This window comes from Danio rerio, chromosome 21 (assembly GCF_052040795.2).
Source record: "Danio rerio strain M-AB ecotype USA chromosome 21, GRCz13ab, whole genome shotgun sequence".
Taxonomy (NCBI): domain Eukaryota; kingdom Metazoa; phylum Chordata; class Actinopteri; order Cypriniformes; family Danionidae; genus Danio; species Danio rerio.
This window is the reverse complement of record NC_141041.1, coordinates 40,307,847-40,327,147: the sequence shown is the minus strand read 5'-3', so window position 1 is coordinate 40,327,147 and position 19,301 is coordinate 40,307,847. Positions and strand designations below refer to the sequence as shown.

Here is a 19,301-nt window from a genome sequence, read left to right as displayed (position 1 = left end):
TAAAGCACATGTAGGAGGTTTACTAGAACTGCTTTTACTGACAAAATGTACATTAAAAATCATAAATCGGCTTAGATTAATCTGCCAAACCTAACTCATGCTCAATAATATTCTCTAATACCACAATAAATAAATAAATATACAAATATATATATATATATATATATATATATATATATATATATATATATATATATATATATATATAAACATACCACACAGCTAGAAACAGACAACAGAATAGACACAACCGAATGGAGTTGCCAGTGACTAAGGATGTCTGTAAATGTATATAATTAATAGAATGTTCGACATAAATTCAATATTCATGCCTGTATAGCTGCTGTGAGTGAGCTGATAAGAAGCATGCTGAAAGGATTGAGTGCGCACAGAGAGCATTCACTGATGAAGTGTACATCACTTTCTCACAGACATCAATGGGCAGTTTGTAGTATGCTTTATTGGGTGTAAGGGTGACTAAATTATGACACGTTTTATGTGAAATATTGCATTAACTATGGAAAGCATCAATGTCTAAACACGTTGTGTTCACATTTACCGCTTGTAGTTTGCCTTAATGTCAAGAGCACAGAAAGTAAATTAACTAGTGCTACTTGACAGTAAGTAGAGAGAGAAGCATGATTACTACATCATTAATAATTCATACAAATAAAAAAATCAATACTTACCATGTACGAAAACGACATCAAAAATAAATGAACAGAAGTGAAACTAGTCGCATGTGTGAGATTTGTCATATAAAAATGCATGCAGATTCTGTGCAAACCTCAATGTGTGCCACATTGGGCATGTTCTGCTTGCTTGATTATTATTAAAAACATTTGCTGTTACGTGAATTTACATAATATCATTATGTTTTGTCATGTGACTACAACAATAAAACAGCTCTAATACGCACGGTGCTACTAAAAGGTTGTTCCAGAGTAGAGGTCTGCATTCCCGACCAGATATCTGCAGCGCGGGAATAAATTTCAGAATACAGCGCGGTCGGTAACTGGTTTAATTTTGGACGGGAGCGGGCGGTCTAACAATATCGCTCCCGACTCCCGAGCGAGCGAGCACGCGTATGTATGTGTGTGAATGAGACAGCGTGATGCTGCATTTAGCTTGTTTGTTGCTGAGTGTGTGTGTGTGCGCACGAATAAGAGGTATGTGTGTGTGTGTGTGTGTGTGTGTGTGTGTGTGTGTGTGTGTGTGTGTGTGTGTGTTTATACAGACAGCTTGTTATAGGCTGTCTGGACTCTGTATAGCTGGGTGTTTTTCAGTTTTGTAGCGCGAACGGGTGCGGTGGGTTGAATACGGGGTGGGTCGGGCAGCGGGACAACAATATAAGCAGTCGGGTTCTGGCTAAAACCTGGTGCGAGCGGGATTCAAAATTTATTCCCGGCAGATCTCTATTCTAGAGTTTAATTTAAGGCTTGGTTGTGTTTTTAAGATGCAAAGCAATGTGTGCTCATGCTTCATTTGTAAAAACAAAAATCATGTTATTTTTTTCCAAATCTTACTTTGATTATGTACAGATACTCAGCTATCATGAAAATGACTTTCATATTTCCAAGTTCCTCTGAAAGCCCACCCTCAAGAGGCTCTGATTGGTTAGCTAACATAACGTGCTTTGATTCACGAATTGGCTCTATATCACCAGGAAAAGTTTCACGTGCCTACAACCACACGCTTTGCCTCTGCTGTGTAAATACTGTCAATCAGTTTAGCTGTTAGCCATATCAGTTTAAGCCTGAATCAGAAAGAAACTGACACAGAGGACACAGCTGAACCTCACGCCTGCTCTCTAAAATAAAATCTATGAATTTGGAATACATACTTCATATGTGTAAGTTATATGAAACGTTGACATCTTTTGCGAGTTGGTTATTTGAGATGTAGAATGCAGGGAAAGCGGCCGCATAAAGAGACACTGCATCGCTGATGAAGATTGTGGGTATTTACAGCGGTTTGACAGATAAAAATTAATTTGTAGCTAAATTGTTAAACGTGCCAAAAAGCATTTCCCGTTGTTTACCTCCTTGTTTATGTCCTTCCTACAACATACCGTTAATGGTAGAAACTATACATGTAATAGATCATTTTTAATAATTAAAAACACTTGCAGGTTGTGGCTTAAGACTCACAGCTTTGTCTATTATGATTGGAACTGCTCCTTCTTTGAGGAGTTTTTAGCCAAATCCAGCACTGAACTGGGAGAAATTAAAAACTGTCCTTTGTCAAATGCTAGCTATATCTTTTTATAATCTCTTTATAACTCTCTCTCTCTTTGCTGTATGGGGTGTATGCGTGTAACCTAAAGCACTTGTGAACTCACTAAGCCGGATGCATTTTTTTAAAGTCCCTAAACTTCGTTTGCTGTAGGCTTTGCTAAGCTAACTCTGAACTTTAAACAAATTACAATCAGAGATGTTGTTTATGTTCACACAGCTACATTACACACGAACTAAAGTTTAAAATATGATATCTTAGTGGACCACCACTTTAAATGAAAGATAAAACAATGAGTAAAAATAAATTGAGCAGTAAAAGTAACAAATTCCCATATGAACAATTTTTAAGCATAAAATGATGCAAGAAAATGAAAGTTCTATGAAGTAAATAAATCAACAGAACAAAATTTTAATTTTGTTTTTGGTTTGTCGACCCAATATTCTTGAGATGAAAATACAAATTGAACTGAATTAAGTTTGTATATTATCTGAATTAGGGCTCCACAATATTGGAAAAATCTAGATTTTTTTTATTTTGTGATATATATTGCTATATATACAATTTCACCAGATGACTTAATACAGTAGTTCCCAACCTTTTTTTTTTTTCCTGAGACCCCCCCCCCCCCCCCCCCCCCCCCGAAAAATAATGTCTACATTTAATGATATTATCGCTCACATAAGTTTGCAATAGGTATGACAAAAAAAAAGTTGTTTTCACACAAACGGTATATTTATATCTAGATATGTTTATGCACAATGGCCTAATGTAAAATATATAAGCAAAACATCAGTAGGCCATTTGTTCTGGGTACACCTTGCAGTATTAGGGATGAGTCGTCCAAAAATGTCTTATTAATTTGGGCGGCCACGTGCATTGATCAACAAGAACTTTGGAGCAGATAATGCACTGTGGCTGGGTCAGGGACTTTTTGCTTAGAGAAAATGGAATAAAACCATAGTTCAGGTAACTATTTTGGTATTTCCTGCATTTCCAGTTTCCAGTATTGCTAGCGCTGCGACGCGAAATGTTTGGAGCTTCCTCACCTGGTATGCTTGGGTCATTAGTATTAACTGCTGAAGATGAATCAGTGAGATTCTGTCTTTTTTGTGGAGGACGAGTTACAAATTTGTATATTTTATTTATTTTTTGATAGCCAGGGGATTAAAATGAACTAAGGCAACATGATCCTAATTTTCCACTGCTAAAAAAATGTGGCCAAATAGGACATGACCCCCCCACAGAGCTCGCTGAGGCCCCCTTGTGGGCCAAATCCCCCTTGTTGGGAACCGCTGACTTAATATATCCATTTGGAAAGAATTTATAATGTTAGATCAGTTGGGATGATTCTGCTGTGGGAGTGCATCTGCATAAAATGTCTGTGCTATCTGCAATGCGATTCTGCATTTGCATGTCTTGTGAGTATTTCTATGCATGTGTTCAGTCATGTTTACTATTTGATTTCCATAAAATCTAATAAAAAAAATCTATTAAAATTTTGGGGTTCCCCGACACATTTTCGTTGTGTTCTGTGCTATTTGCAGTGCATTTCTGTATTTGCATGTGTTGTAGGTATTTTTATGCATAACAATCGATAAATACAATTAATAATTCAATCAAATCAATCGCTGTTAAAGTCACAACTGGTACAATTTCTTATGCCTAAATGCTTTTAAGGTCATTATACAATTACAGGCATCAAAAATGCATTCAAATTATGAATTATAATACAAACTCAACGCTGCATATCCTGCGATGTGTTTAGTGCTAATTATTACATAGTGATATCGATGCTAAAACAATATAGTGTGCATCCCCAATCTGAATCTAGAAATATCATGTGGGAACTAACAGTAGAGATTTCCATGTGCAACATTTTGATAAATATCTGGCGAATGGTTGTCAAATCTCATTTGAAAAAATAAATAAATAAAAATGCCAACTCAAAATGTACTGTAAGCCATCAACACATGATTTAAAAGTAGCTGACCAACTTAAAACAAAAAGCAGAATTTCTCTGTTCTTCCTGTATACAGTAGATTTGTGTGTGCATTAGATTACTGTTTCTACTGCTTGTGTGATCATACACTGTAAAAAATACAGGGTTCACTAAGAATAAATTATTTAGCTGCTTGTTCAAACTACTTTTTTAAAATGAGCTGAAACAACACAACTGTAAAGCTACTTTTGGGCCAACCTAATTGTGCCTAATTGTGGAACTTAGCTTTTTTACCTTGTTCCACACAACTCAATGATGTTGTCCCAACTAGAGCCCCTCACTGTGTAAAAAATAAATCTGTTATTTAACTTTTTTTACAGTAAAATTTAGTTTTTTTTCTTTTTCTTTTTTATGCAAGCCCGGCCCTAGGCGCTAAAATACCTAAAAAACCTAAAATAACGGCCATTAAATTACACACATTTACCATAAAATAATGGATGTTAAATTACAGAAATGTCTTACAATTAAAATTTCCAGTAAATTTCTGTAATGTAATATCTGTTATTTTATGATAAATGTCTTCCAGAAATGATTAGACGTGCTCTAACAATAGGCACATTCAAATAAAGACTTAAAACATGTCTGTTTAGCTGTGCCTTTACTGAATGAGCACTTTGCTACTGACAGATCGCACTAGTATGTCTTTCCTTTATTTTTAATTCTTTTAAAACCTGTTTTAACACATTTCAATCAGTTTTTAATCTTTTTTTATTTAAAGTTTTTATTTTCTTGTTTTTTTCTGTTTATGTAAAGCACTTTGAATTACCATTATGTATGAAATGTGTATAAACTTACCATGCCTTATTTATTAATTGTTCTGTCATTTTTGTGTTTAAAAGCCAAAAACTTTTTTCTCATTTATTTTTAAGAGAAATGGACTATTGTTTATTTTTTTATTATTTTGTTCTGTATTCATTGGTTACTAAGCCGCAATAAATAACACTTTAAATTGTTTGATTTTCTAAAATAGACGTGTTTTGAAAATAATGAGTGCATAATAATGGTGATAACCATGAAGCCGTGACTATTCCTCAGACTATAATCATACAACCAAAATCTATAATTGTTGCAACCCTAGTCCCAACTCAAATCTATTAAGTTTACCTAATGGTTTTGATGCATTTAAGTGGGTTAAACATAAAACAATTAAGTTTTCCCAAAAATCTGATTTTAAAGAAGTACTTTAAACAAGCAGCAAAAGTCACTTTTGAGTAAACATGGGCCAGTGTAAGATTCTAACGGTATGATAACCTTGGATATAAATATAACGGTTTCAAGATATCACAGTGTTGTAATTACTGCTCTAAAATATATTCTTTTTAAAAATCTCTTTAAAAAAAAAAGAAAAAAAAAACATTTTATCCCTTTGAACACAATATCTTTTATTTTGGGAAACATTTAAAATATTTTGGAACAGTAAACATGTCAGGATAATCTGCAGGGTCCTAAAAAGTCTTAAAAGGTCTAAATCTCAAAATCCAAATTTTAGGCCTTAAAAAGTTTTAAATTTATTGAAATATTGTGTTGTAGGTCCTAAATCTTTTTAAACAGGTCTTAATTTTCCTTTGTTGATGTATTGCTAATTTGGCCAAAACCCATACAATCACCAACAACTCAAAAACTTTAAACTATTTATTTTAAAATGTGATTTTTAAAATTATTTATAATTATGGTTTAATTATTTTCCCTACAATAACATATGTTTAAAAGTGCTCCATTTATTTACTGCTGAGGACACTGACCTGGAAAGATTGTTGTGCATAGATTTAGTTTATTATACTTTTTAAAACTTTTTAAACATTTGTAATTTTTTTTTAAAGAAAGTTTATGTTGGAAAAAAGTGTATAGATACAAGAGCTTGCTTATACAGTATTTAAAACATTTTGCTAAGAAAAATATATTATAAAAAATTATTTAAAATATAATTTATATATAATTAAATGTATTCAATTATAATATATATATATATATATATATATATATATATATATATATATATATATATATATATATATATATATATATATATATATATATATATATGATAAAAATCTTTTCCATCTATTTCACAAAATCATTAGCCTTTAGTCCTTTATGAGTCTAAAATTCCATTCATAATGGTCTTAAAAGTATCTTAAAAAGTCTTAAGTTTGCCTTGGTGAAACGTGTAGAAACCCTGAAATAATTCATATGAGTTATTGACTTCTGTTGTCTTCATTTGTTTCAAAAACACTGATTTTTTTTACAATTTAAAATGGCATCTTTGGATATCTTTTCTGCTGGAGATCCTGTTGTCCTAAAAAAACAAAAAACAAAACAAAACAACACAAAAAACGTAAATAAAAAATCTTACTCATACCATAGGAATGGTAAAGCAGAACATTTTGACATTTTTAAAACCTTGACTTTTCCAAACCGTAGTATACCTTGAACACGGTTATCGTCCCATGCCTACTTTTGAGTGTGTATTTCTACAAGCTGCAACCACATATCACACCATAACCAATCACAAGATTAAAATGGACACTTCCTTTCAATACAAAAGCATTGTTGTGTTGTATTGCAGTATAAAAAAAAGAGGAACAACCTGAGGGTGACTAAATTATGACACGTTTTATGTGAAATATCGCATTAACCATCAACGTCTAAACACGTAATGCCATGGAGTTCACATTTTCTGCATTGCCTGGTTTGCCCTTGCAAAAGCCTCTGAATAACTTCCAGCTGTCTTGAATTCTCTGATAGCCGGCCAACAATAAAACATTCTCTAAGATCAAAGAAATTTGTGGAAATTAATGGCAAGCTGTCTGGTTTAATAACATGGGCAGGTATGGGTCACTTCATGGAGAACGTCTGTCAGCCAATAGCTTACAGTCCCCGAAATCATATTTCACTTTAACTAAAAACATAAAGGCCCCCAGACTAAATTTATACATCTGTGATGGCTAGTTTTTCATTCTTACTTCCTCTATACAGACATTTCATAAAGCGAATAAACATTCCTTTAATTCCATAGGAGAGGCCTAGATGTTAGCGTTAAAGCAAGCTGGCCAAGATGTCAAGCCTACTACACGTTCCACATTCATCACCATGACGACCCAATGATCCAGGTGAAGCGAGGCCTGGCATGAGGACCGATGCGCCTGCCTGCTTGTAGAACTCAAACACTGCATAATGCAAGACAGACAAGCCACTCAAGTTTCACCTCACAACAGCGCAGAAAACACTGCGAATGAATAGACTTTAGGCGAGTGTTAAGATGACCCAAATATCTGAGTGGAGATTCATGAACATTGAAATAGGATTACGTTCTTGTAGTCATTTTAAAGTTTGTCAGGAAGTCACCTTAATGTAATTGGTAACAATTTACAATGAGGTTGTATTAGTTAAGTTAGATCTAAAGTACATCAGGGAGGTTGTAATTACAGTATAAAGTAGGCATGGGCCGGTATAAGATTCTGACAGTATGATTACTTTGGATAAAAATATTAAGGTTTCATGATAGTTTGATTATGGCTCTAAAATATATTCTTTTTAAATGTCTGGGTAAAAAACTAAAACTTTTTCTCCTTTGAACACAAACTATTTTATTTTGTCAAAATAAATCATTCAAATCAATAACTGACTTTATTTGTTGAGTTTATCAAGGATGTACCGTTAGATCGCATCTTACTGTAGTTGTAAAACGTGATATTCAAACATCCCAAGTCTCCCGGAAGTTCCGGGAGTCTCTATGCATTTGCCCGCAAAAAGTGTTAATCGCACGTCTCCCTCCTGGTCCTCAAATAAGTCGCACACTCTTATCATCACCGGATCCCTCCTCGCTCTTCAGACACGTCGTGTGCACTATCAAACATCCCCCCCACCTTGCCTTTCACATGATGACAATGCCATCGTCCATCACAATGTTTCACATTAGACATCGTACAATACCAAATTGGTCTACAATCGCCCACCCCTACTGTCAACCCTCCTGTTTTTCCCAGGATTGTCCCATATTTTACAATTCTACCCTGCTATCATCCCGTTTAAGTATTCTCCCGTAATTCTCCCGTATTTTTTATCTTTTTACGAAGAGTGGTAATAAACATTAAAGAGCTGATCCTCCCTATGTGCAACCATACTGTCAAACGCCTCTTGCTCTTAAATGAGAATCTGTTCTGTGCTTTAATTTTTAAAGCATGAAAACTATAAAAAATGAATATAAAAATGTCAGGATTCCCTTTATTTTCATTACAGGCGCCGTCGCACCTAGGAACGAGTTAGGAAAGCAATCCCTTATTTTCACATCCCAATGTTGACATGGTATGTTTTATTTGGACTAATCATCAAGCCTTAATTGACCCCTTCATCTTTCATTGCATGAACAAAAACATTTTTAGGTAAAATTAGGGCTGGACGATTAATCGAAAAAAGTAATCAAAACCAACATTCATAACCAATAATCTAACAAATTTTTCCAGGTCGATTTTTTTCAATTATTTTCCCTACCACGTGTGGAGTCACGTGACCCTGCTCTGTCATGACTGATTTATACTTCTGCAGACTTTATGGTCTGGCACAGCCTTCGTGCGGCCGCAAAAAATGTAACTACATGTTGCGACGACATGTAGTGCAGGTTTTGTGATTGGTCCGTTTGAAAGTGGTGACAAGCAATGGGCATGGATTAATTTTCAATTGTTCTACATTGATGTTCAATAAATAATCATAGATAGTGTCTGTTTTCTTCAATCATTTTTTTTAAATCAAGTAATGCACCCTTCATTAAAAAATCTCTCACTGGTAATATCTGAGCATATCAGATACTGTGCAAACCTTGCCAGTGAACTATCAGGAGAAAAAATAAATGAATAAAACAATCATTCATTAATCGTAATAGAGTTCAAATGTTCAAGTAATCAAAATTTTTATTTTAGGCCAAATCGCCCAGCCCTAGGTGAAATATTACTAAATATTTTTTCAAAACAGTTATGTAGTACCAAATATAAAGGAAACTTCATATTGAATTCAATATTTTCAGATCTGCTTTACTATTACTCCTTAGAAACATTTGCAATCCTTTGTGGCACAACTACCACCATCCCCCAAAGAGCTATTAAATTGTTGACATCCAAATCAAGCACCGTGTGCTGTGAAAAATTAGCAGCCATTAAGTCTGCAGGTAACTGTCAATTGCAGGAACTGTTCAGGGTTTCATCTAAGGGTGCCTCTCTTATTACAATAATGACACATGATGTGTAATTTAGTCCCATAGGCTTTGTCTAGAAGCTATTTTTGTTATGTGAGCGCCTGAGCGAGAGGGACAGTAATTGCTGCCGTCATGTTATATACGCTTTATGTGATCCAAATTGTGATTTCTGCACAAGGATTAGTGAAGCTTTGTGCACATCAGCACTTCCCTAAAAAAACTGATTGTGACATAAGCTGTAACGCATGCGGAAAAACAGAAATGTTACAATTATTAGCAAACATAACAGACTTGTGGCTTTAAATCCATAAATATAGCCTCTGAAAACATTTTTCACAGATGCTGCTGCTGCTGTACAAGAGTATTAGAAAATGTCCACATTTCAATTGTAGTCTATTCCAGCCAAACAGACCATTAATATCAATTACTAACTTGGCACTGGGTGATTAAGATGTCCAGAAATATTCACACCAACCTCTGAAGTGGTCAAGGTTTGACTTGTTAGCGTGGTCTAATTAACTCTTGCCAGTATAATAAAGCAAAAAAGAGACTTTCTCCACTAACAGTCATTTAAAAGGAGTTATTTAGACTTGCACAGTAAATAAATCACTGATATCTTTCATTGAATTATAGCCTAGTAGTTTTGTCAGTCAGAAAAGTGAAAAATTGAGTGACGATTTTTTAAGAAAGCATACATGTTTGCAGATTTCTCTCAATATTAGTGCAAAAAAGCAGAGTTGGCTTAAGAGCTAACTGAGGACGATAACCATTTAATCATAGCTATACATTTCTTTTAATTATAGGGTAGAAAAAATCGGCTATCATGACAGCAGGGGACAATATTGTAAGAGAAGGATTTTTTCAGCAGATAAACCTAGAGTTGTGCTGACACAGATAAAGATACAGTGATGTAGTGTATCGACAATAGACTGAGATATCGGGAACAGCTAATACCTCTGACAAAATCAAGATAATATATAGCTAGTAGATCCAGAATGAGTAGATTCAGCTCTAAAAGCAGTTTCACCACAAATGCAGTGACATACGCAGAAAGTAATGTATATTTACTGTAGAATAGTCTAACCATGGTTTAAAACTTGACGTTTCTGTGAACAGGAAGTTGCTGCAGACTTTTCTTTTCAGTGTGATGATGGCTTATTTTCAACTGAAACTAAATATTGAGTAGGGGCCGGGGTTTTATTGTTGTGCACGTCCACTCATCTTTCACGCACAACAAACTAACGGTTGGAGGAGGGACATGGCTAAGCATATTTTGCCCAAGATGTCAGACTGACATCATCAGAGAAGGACTGTCATCAGAGTTCTTTTAAAGCAAGTAATTTCACACGGCAGCCATCACTGAAACGCCTCTCAGGCAGTATATGCTCGGGCGTTCTGTTTGAAGGGAAACATCAAACTCTCCAAAATTGCCTGCCAAGCTTAAGATTTAAATTTATTTTAGGAATCACCAATAAGATTAAAGAACAACTGTCACTTTAGTTTAGTTTCGAAACATTCAAACACACAAAATCTGCAGAAACTCTCGTCTGGTCTGGGCCAGTTTAGCGATCAATGATTAGCTCCTGTACTAGAAGGCGGGGCTTAATTTGCCGTATTGATCGTTACACTTTTCTCCATGTAAAACTACACAAGTGACATGCCTTGTGTATTCTATAGTCTTTGCTGCTATTCCAGAGAATAAGCACATTTTTATTAAAACCAGATTTTAATTAAAGATTAAAAATTTTTTTCCAGTGGATTAATTTGCATGGATTAATAATTAACCTTAGCACTGACATTTCTGCGCTAGCAAAAATAAACTATGTTAATGTCATGTTGACTAACTTATTTGTGGTGTAAGTGCTTACAATACAAAGCACTAGGAATGCACCAATCCCTATACTTGGATCAGATATTGGTTCGATACCTCATATTTTTGCTGGATCGGGTATCGGCCAGCTGGTACTGATCGAAATCCAGTCAACAAAAGCCATGAAGATAGCCTATTATAAGGGTTTAGAAAGTTGTCATGTAGGCCAACACAAAAATCTATTCAAGTGCTTAAATTCATGTTCACTTCAGCACTTCCCGCCACTGTGCCTGTCAATCATTCTCCATTCATTTCCAATTCAAACTGTGTGTCTTTCATATATTACTTGAGTTTATCGCCAGAACTATAGAAACTGTGCATAAAATAATAATTAAAAACGGCACAGTGTCGAGACTGGATCTGTACTGGTCGACACTCAGAGTTTTGGTATCGGGATTGGATCAGTTCCAAAAAAATGGTATAGGTGCATCCCTACATAGTACTGTATTATTTGTATGTAATAAACAAACATATCTTTATAAAATATCTTTTTATAGGGTACCTTACCAAGTTTTGCTTGTTTTGTGTTGCTTTGTGCTAGAAAGATGTTAAACTCTAACGGAGGCCATGAGAATGGCTATAGCAATTTAAGATAATCCAAGCATCCACTTTTCCTAAATTCATCATTCATTCATTTTTCTTCAGTTTAATTCCTTTATTTATCAGGGGTCGCCACAGCGGAATGAACCGCCAACTTATCTAGCATATGTTTTAAACAGGGGATGCCCTTCCAGCTGCAACCCAGTGCTGGGAAACATCCACACACACTCATTCACACTATGGCCAATTTAGTTTATTCAATTCACCTATACCACATGTCTTTGGACTTCTGGGGGAAACCGAAGCACCTGGAGGAAACAACGGGGAGATCATGCAAACTCCACACAGAAATGCCAACTGACCAAGCGGAGACTCTTCTTGCTGCGAGGTGACAGTGCTAACCACCAAGCCACCGATCGCCGACGCCTATTTTTTAAATAAAAAAGAATCAGCTGCACAATCTAAAGTGAAACAAGTGGGTGTAATGAAACAGCTGTGTGATACTTGCTATAGTTATAGCACTATAATGAACCCACAATTCAAATTGTGAGAAAGCACCATTTAGGCCCAATCTCAATTCTATTTTTGTATCCCTACCCCTTCCCCTTAGCCCTTGAAACAGAGTGTAAAGAATAAAGCTTCAAAATGTACCCCTAAGAAATGAAACATTGGCATGGGACGATAGGCGTTTAAGGTATACCGCAGTTTGGAAAAGTCAAGATTTTAAAACCACCAATATTTTCTGTAATACTGTTCCTAAGGTGTGTGTGAGATTTTTTATTTACATATTTCAGGACAAAAGTATCACCAGCAGAAAATATATCGAAAGATACCGTTTTAAGTTGTAAAGAAATCTGTGTTTTTGAAACAAATGAAGACAGCAGAAATCTTAGTCTGACATGTTTACTGCTCCAAAATACTTTAAATGTTTCTCAAAATAAAACATATTGTGTTCAAAGGGGGGAAAAGTTGTTTTTTACCCAGATATTTAAAAATATATATATTTCAGAGCAGTAATCACAAAACCGTGAAACCGTAATATTTCTATCCAAGGTTATCATACCGTCAGAATCTTATACCAACGCATGCATAGACACCACAAGACGTGCACATGTCATCGCAATCCCTTGCTTCATATGAGATCGACAAAGGCAATTGCTGTAGTTATTCCAGTTGCGCTATTTGTTGGTATTTATCTTCCAGAAATCACTAATATATCGTGTTATCATATCAATATAATGTGGCATTGTATAATAGGATTATAACTATACTGTGCATTTACACTGTGGCCATATTCATCTATGTAAACACACTAAAGTATTATTACATTATACCAGACACTGTAAAAGGGTCACTCTCAGCCACTAGACTTTTCTGACGGGGTATTCCGAGCGTCAAAGTGACTGAATGTTGTGGGACTACTATACAGGAGTTATTATAAGGGATTATAGATAGCGACATTTAGCGTTTTTTATTTTATCAGGTTATTTCCTAAAGCATTACGGTGTGAATTATGAATGTATTAAAACATATGCTTGTTTGTTGTAAAAATTTGTAATAATGACAAAAAAATACCAATTTGTGCATCTTCTGACTTCTATGTTTAGCCATGCTATAAACCAGCTTCACCTCTATCTATATGATTTCCCTATTTGCAAAGAATACTTTTATATATGTGTGAATATAAAACCAAACTGCTTTGCTTGGCAATACAACTCAATTGTGTGGTTTCCTATAAATGTTTTGAGGGGGGAAAAGCAGGATGTGTATATTCAACATCACATGCTTGCATTCATGCTGCCGGTGTGAATATTCAGCACAGGCTGTGCTTATCAGCCCAATCTTTGCCATGCTGTTATTCAGTACAACAGCACTCGTGAGTATGAGAATAATCTAATGAACAACCCTGATTCAGGATGAAATGACGTTTAAACCAAAACAACGTAAAATAAACAAAACAAACATCATGGCGAGGAGTAACCTGGCGTATTTCTGCATTCCAGGGCAAAACCATGACCCACATTTTCTTAAAAGGAGCAGAAACAAACCCACACTAGCCATGCAGCTAACACACACTTCTCTTTATACTGTATATATAACACACACAGCTAAAGCTAACCAGCTAGTAGGAAGGTGTTATATGCAAAACGACTCACTGCCCAAAGACAAAGGGCGGCGGGGGAAGAATTATGAAAACATTTGCATAATCACAAAAATCACAGTCTTAATTGTTCCTCATGTCCGTGAAGAGCGGTCGAGCTTTACAAACCCACCACGATGTTTCAGAGCCCCAACAAGCCGAGAAGGAGACAAGGGAAGCAGCGCAGACCCCCCAAAAAAACAACAGCACAAATTGACTCGCATTTCCTGGAAACGCTTCGCTTCCTACCTCCGGTTCCGTCCGAGTTTTCGTTTAAACTGCCTGAAGAATCATGATGACTGCCCACACAGCCACCCATGGATGTTTTCATGCGCCTCTTCCCCCCGCGGACCCGCTCTGGTTCGGTTTCCCCCCGTCCTCTCTCTCTGCCGGGATAGAGATTGACAGGGCGCGGGCATCAGCTGTGGAGAGGCGGGGCGGGTTTATGCACACGCGGCTGTAACTCAAAGCCTAGGCATCTGCCTGTTCGCCGAGCGTTCGGAAAGCGCACACTCGAGGTGCTGACATGCTGTTTAGGTAGGCTCCTCGGTAGGTTTCGAGACGCGGCCAAGGTGTTCGTCTCTAGTCCGCTCACGGTAAAGGAGCTGAGGGTGATGGACAGACAACGCTGCTTGAAGAGTGTATATTGATTATATGCTAAAGAAAAAGGGATTCAAACTGTAAGTCTTAACTGTAAGACACGTTAAACAAAATGTAGGTCTTGTCTGTAGGACGTGTTTCCTTGAATTAGTTTTACGCGGTTTTTAACGTGTTTTCAACGTTTATAACGGTTGCTCTGTTTTTGTATAATAATACAATTTCCAATAATTCGTTGAAATTCGTTTTAAACGAAACTAAAAATATATCAATTATCAACGCCTTGCGGCCCCAGTTTGAAAACCCTAGTTTACAATCAACATAATAATATCAACAACAACAACAACAACAATATATATATATATATATAATTGAAATTATGTTACTCTCAGACTCATGAGCGCACACAAAAACACTAGAAGAGGAATGTAAATATTTAATAAATACAAATAACTTTAGAAAAAAATTAAGAAAGAAAGAAAAAACAAAAATACAATACCCTCCTAGGGCTTGAGGGTCCACATATGTGGACAGCACATTTTAGCTCTTAAGTGGCTATTTAAAAACTTTGAATGTTTTCTATTTTGTTACATGTCATCTTGCAACTATTTTGCAGCATATGAAATGTCCAAAACCCTATTTTTAACTGTCCAAAAAAAAGTAGTTTTTTTACTCTCTGATAGTCAAAGCAAGTAAAAAATCCTTTGTTAAATATGAATTAAAAACATTCAGGAAAAAAAGTGTTTTATGTAAATTCGGACCACAAGTCCACATCATTTTTCTCTAAAAGTACATCATATCACAAGATAATACGTAGATTTTTATTCTTATTAGGTTCCAATAAGCCCAAATAGCAAAGAGAAATAAAAAAATGCATGGAAAAAACACCCTTGGCCTTAACTAATAAAGGCACATGGCAGGTAGGGTGCAGTGAAGAGTGCAGTACAATGAGACTTTGTTAAAGCGACAGAGCTATTTTTTACAGTAGGCTAGACCTATATAATAAAAATAATGATATAATAATAATAATATAATAACAGCAATTAGGGTCCAACATCATATTTGAAAATATGCATCCATGGCATCTAAAAAAATGTAAACAGCTGCTGAATTAATGAGGCTCTAACAATTTATTAATGCGTTTTACTGACTCATGATTAATATTTTTTTTCTCTTTTAATGCCAAAAATGTCTCTTCAGCTATTTGTTTGGAACTGATGTGTGGCGCGCCCTAGTGAACAAAAGTGTGCACTACAAAGTGTACACTGCTGCGGACAGATTTGCAGGCCAAAATGTCAGCGTTTATAAAACTACATTAAGAAAATTTTTTTTAAAGTTTAATAATTAGAACATTTAATTAAAAAAAAAGAAAATTATGATGAATAAAACATATTTTACATACATTATTGTTGTTGTTTTTTTTAAATATAATAAAGGATTAAGTGAACTATAAGGGACTCAAAGGGTGACTCGAGAAGCCATGATTATATTCTGATACTAATACACTGGGCTCTTTGTGGGACTTGTGGTGGTGGGGCAGTGGTTTAAAAATACAAACATCACATAATGAAACTATTAAATAATAAATTAAGGTAATAAACAGATATTTCGTATGCCTCCATGGCAACCTGCTGCAATGTCATGCCTCAACTAGATGATAATTGTATGTCTGCACAATATGTAAACACCATCTGATGCATGTGACTCATAAGAGAAGTCAGGGAGGACGTTCTCTGATGACAATCAACAACAGAAAATCATTAAAGACTGTATTTCCAGACCGCTGTCTCATAGTGCACATAGTGTCTCATGAGAGCATATAATAATATGAATATAGTGAGTACTCAGAGTTTCCATTTGACATCATCACATTGTATATGTCATAAAGCTTATTAAGTCAAAATTATTTGAAATTTAAAATATTTTTAAAAAGTCATTGGATAACTGAGGATTGTTCTGTAGACAATGCGGGAGATCTGCAGAGTAAATGGCAACATCAATAGCCTGAGGTGTCAAGACATTTGTGCTGCCCATTACATTACCATCCACAGGAGAGGGCAAATTCTTCAGCAGGACAACGCTCCTTCTCATACTCCAGCCTCCACATCAAAGTTCCTGAAAGCAAAAAAAGTTCAAGGTGCTCCAGGATTGTCCAGCCTAGTCCCTGGATATGAACATTATTAAGCATGTATGGGGTAAGATGGAGGAGGCATTGAAGATGAATCCAAGGAGTCCTGATGAACTTTGGGAGTCCTGCAAGAAGGCTTTTTTGCCATTCCAGATAACTTTATTAATAAGTTATATAAGTCATTGCAGAGATGTATGGATGCAGTCGTCCAAGCTCATCGGAGTCATCCAAAATATTAATTCTTTTTCCACTGCACCATGACTTTTATTTTATATTGTACATTATTTCCGTTAAGTGACAAGACTTTTGTCTAAGCAAAGTCAGACCTTACTGTCCTAATTAAAAATCAAGGCATCAGATTTTATTTGGTAAAATAAGGGTAATCTAGAGGCTATTGCCTTCCTTATTAGCCCCTTCTGATACCAAATGATCAACTAGAAGTCAAGTTATTATTTGTTGTTCCTAAAACTTGGATAGAAATAATACTTTTGTCTTCAACTGTATTTAAATACTCAACACAGGGTGGCAGCAAACTACTGAAAGAAGAAGTGTGGGACTTTGAAAGTGCATTATCTTGCGTTTTATTTTGGCTTAACTATAAATACTTTGAGGGGGATGGGAATCAGTATGTTTTCCATGGAGTTATGAATTTATTGCCTAGCTTAAATTGAATTATGGAAAGCTCCAAAACAGTCGATTATTTGTTATTTGTTCTAATATTTAGCTAATTATTCAATAAATAATATGTTGCATAATATCATATATAATAAAATAAATGTTTTGATACTGGCATATGTATCTACATGCACAATTGCATTTTAAGCCGTCTTTTTCATTATATAAGTGAACTGCCAAAAATATAAATTTGCCCTAAGTCACAGGTGTCAAGCTCAGTTCCAAAATGGACGCAGCTCTGCACAGTTTAGTTCCAACCCTAATTAAACACACCTGATCAAACTAATTAAGTCCTTCAGGCTTGTTTGAAACCTACAGGTAAGTGTGTTGGAGCAGGGTTGGAACTAAACTGTGCAGGGCTTCGGCCCTCCAGGAATTGAGTTTGACACCCCTGCCCTAAGTGTACACTGTAAAATTACCTTTCATTTACAGTAAATTTCTGGCTAATAATTGCATTACTTTCACAGTAAGGTACTGTATGTAAATTCACAGTAAATTACTGTGAGGTACAATAATTCTGTAAGTATTTCTAAATATGAAAACAAGTGCGTGTACTATAGCATTAGTTAATGTGAATTAATTTCTGTTGAAAAAAATAGTAATAGTGTTTGAATTCCTATAACTAACGTGCAAGATATAAGATATCTCATGTTTTACAGTAGTTTGCTCTAATCATGATGCCTGTCTTAAATTCACAATAAAATTCTGAATATGTAAAATTAAAAAGTTAAATCCTGTAAAGTGCCACTAATGTAATTTACAGTGTTAAATTAAAGTAACATGTTGTGAAATTTTACACATCCCTTTATTCATGTGCTTAATACTTTCAATACCTTGTGTCATTTCATTTTATTACACATAACATAATTTTCTTTCTATAAATGGATTATTTTGGTTGTTACTGACATCAATTAAGTTAACAGCACCTTTAAGGGGGTCACACACCAGATGTGCCGCTCAGCGACACGCTGCACCACACAGTGCAATGCATTTTAGAATTGTAAACATAAACTTCTATCAGGGTACGCACACCAGCGCTGCAAGTCAGCAACTCTCAGTGGTGCCCAGCTACGCCTCAGAACACTGTTCATATTTCTGCCATGCCACAGAGCGCCATCTGAATAGTTCATTTTAAATAACATGCGAATGTGTGCATTTGATGTGCGATACTTCCAATTGTCATGTGCACGCTGCTGAGCACATCCGGTGTGCGACCCCCTTAAGAAATATGATTTCTGAGAAAGCTATGATGTTCAATGCTTATTTTATCCGCTGTATGTATTTATGTATGTATATAAAACAACAACCAATTGCATTTAAGTATCAAAAGTCATCTGTTGTTTTATTTATTTATTTATTTATTTAATTGATAATTCAACACTTTTAATTAGCATTAATATATTAATATAATATTTTTTATAGGTGTAATAACACATTTTTTTCCCATCGTGATATACTAGATTGATTTAACCCTCATGTATAAATTAAACAGTCATAATTAGTGTTCAATTTTCATGTTAATTATTTATGATTATTCCTAATTGATGATATTCTTAATTGCTGATAAATATAAATATTTAATAAAATTGAATCAATAAATTAGCACTGTGATAATGTGTGTCATTAATAATGAGTCACTGCGCAAATGAACATGTTTTAAAAGAGATTTACAATCCATTCTGAAACATTAACATTATGTAGAGTTAAAGATGACATTATTAGCCCTCCTGTAAAAAAGAAATGCAGTTTTAATAATTAATTTCTAACAATCTTGTTTTTATGACTGATTTTGCTACTTAATTTTTAAGACACTTAGCTTAAAATCCTATTTAAAGGCTTAACTTTGGTAATTAGTTTAGGTTAACTAGGCATGTCATTGGACAACAAGAAACTATAAGAATTTTTTAAGGGGGCTAATAATATTGA

The 19,301-nt window shown here is 35.0% G+C and overlaps 1 protein-coding gene and 1 long non-coding RNA gene across 4 annotated transcripts in view; one reads left to right on the top strand and one right to left on the bottom strand.

Annotated features, from left to right (window-relative positions):
* ubtd2 (ubiquitin domain containing 2) overlaps nucleotides 1-14,410 on the bottom strand; it is a 65,988-nt gene extending 51,578 nt beyond the window's left edge. The window contains exon 1 of the mRNA NM_001002718.2: nucleotides 14,225-14,410. Coding sequence (NP_001002718.2) covers nucleotides 14,225-14,306 — 82 coding nt within the window. The 5' untranslated portion in view covers nucleotides 14,307-14,410. The remainder of the gene's footprint in view (nucleotides 1-14,224) is intronic.
* LOC141379892 (uncharacterized) lies at nucleotides 14,273-18,696 on the top strand. 3 transcript variants are annotated; one of them, XR_015520617.1, is made up of 4 exons: nucleotides 14,367-14,655; nucleotides 16,535-17,593; nucleotides 17,733-18,311; nucleotides 18,574-18,696. It is a non-coding gene; the product is annotated as an uncharacterized LOC141379892 (long non-coding RNA). The 3 variants fall into 3 exon arrangements; XR_015520618.1 differs by lacking the exon at nucleotides 18,574-18,696 and having other exon boundaries at nucleotides 14,273-14,655; nucleotides 16,535-17,543; nucleotides 17,712-18,170; XR_015520616.1 differs by lacking the exon at nucleotides 18,574-18,696 and having other exon boundaries at nucleotides 16,535-17,581; nucleotides 17,712-18,281.
* The last annotated feature ends 605 nt before the right edge of the window (nucleotides 18,697-19,301 follow it).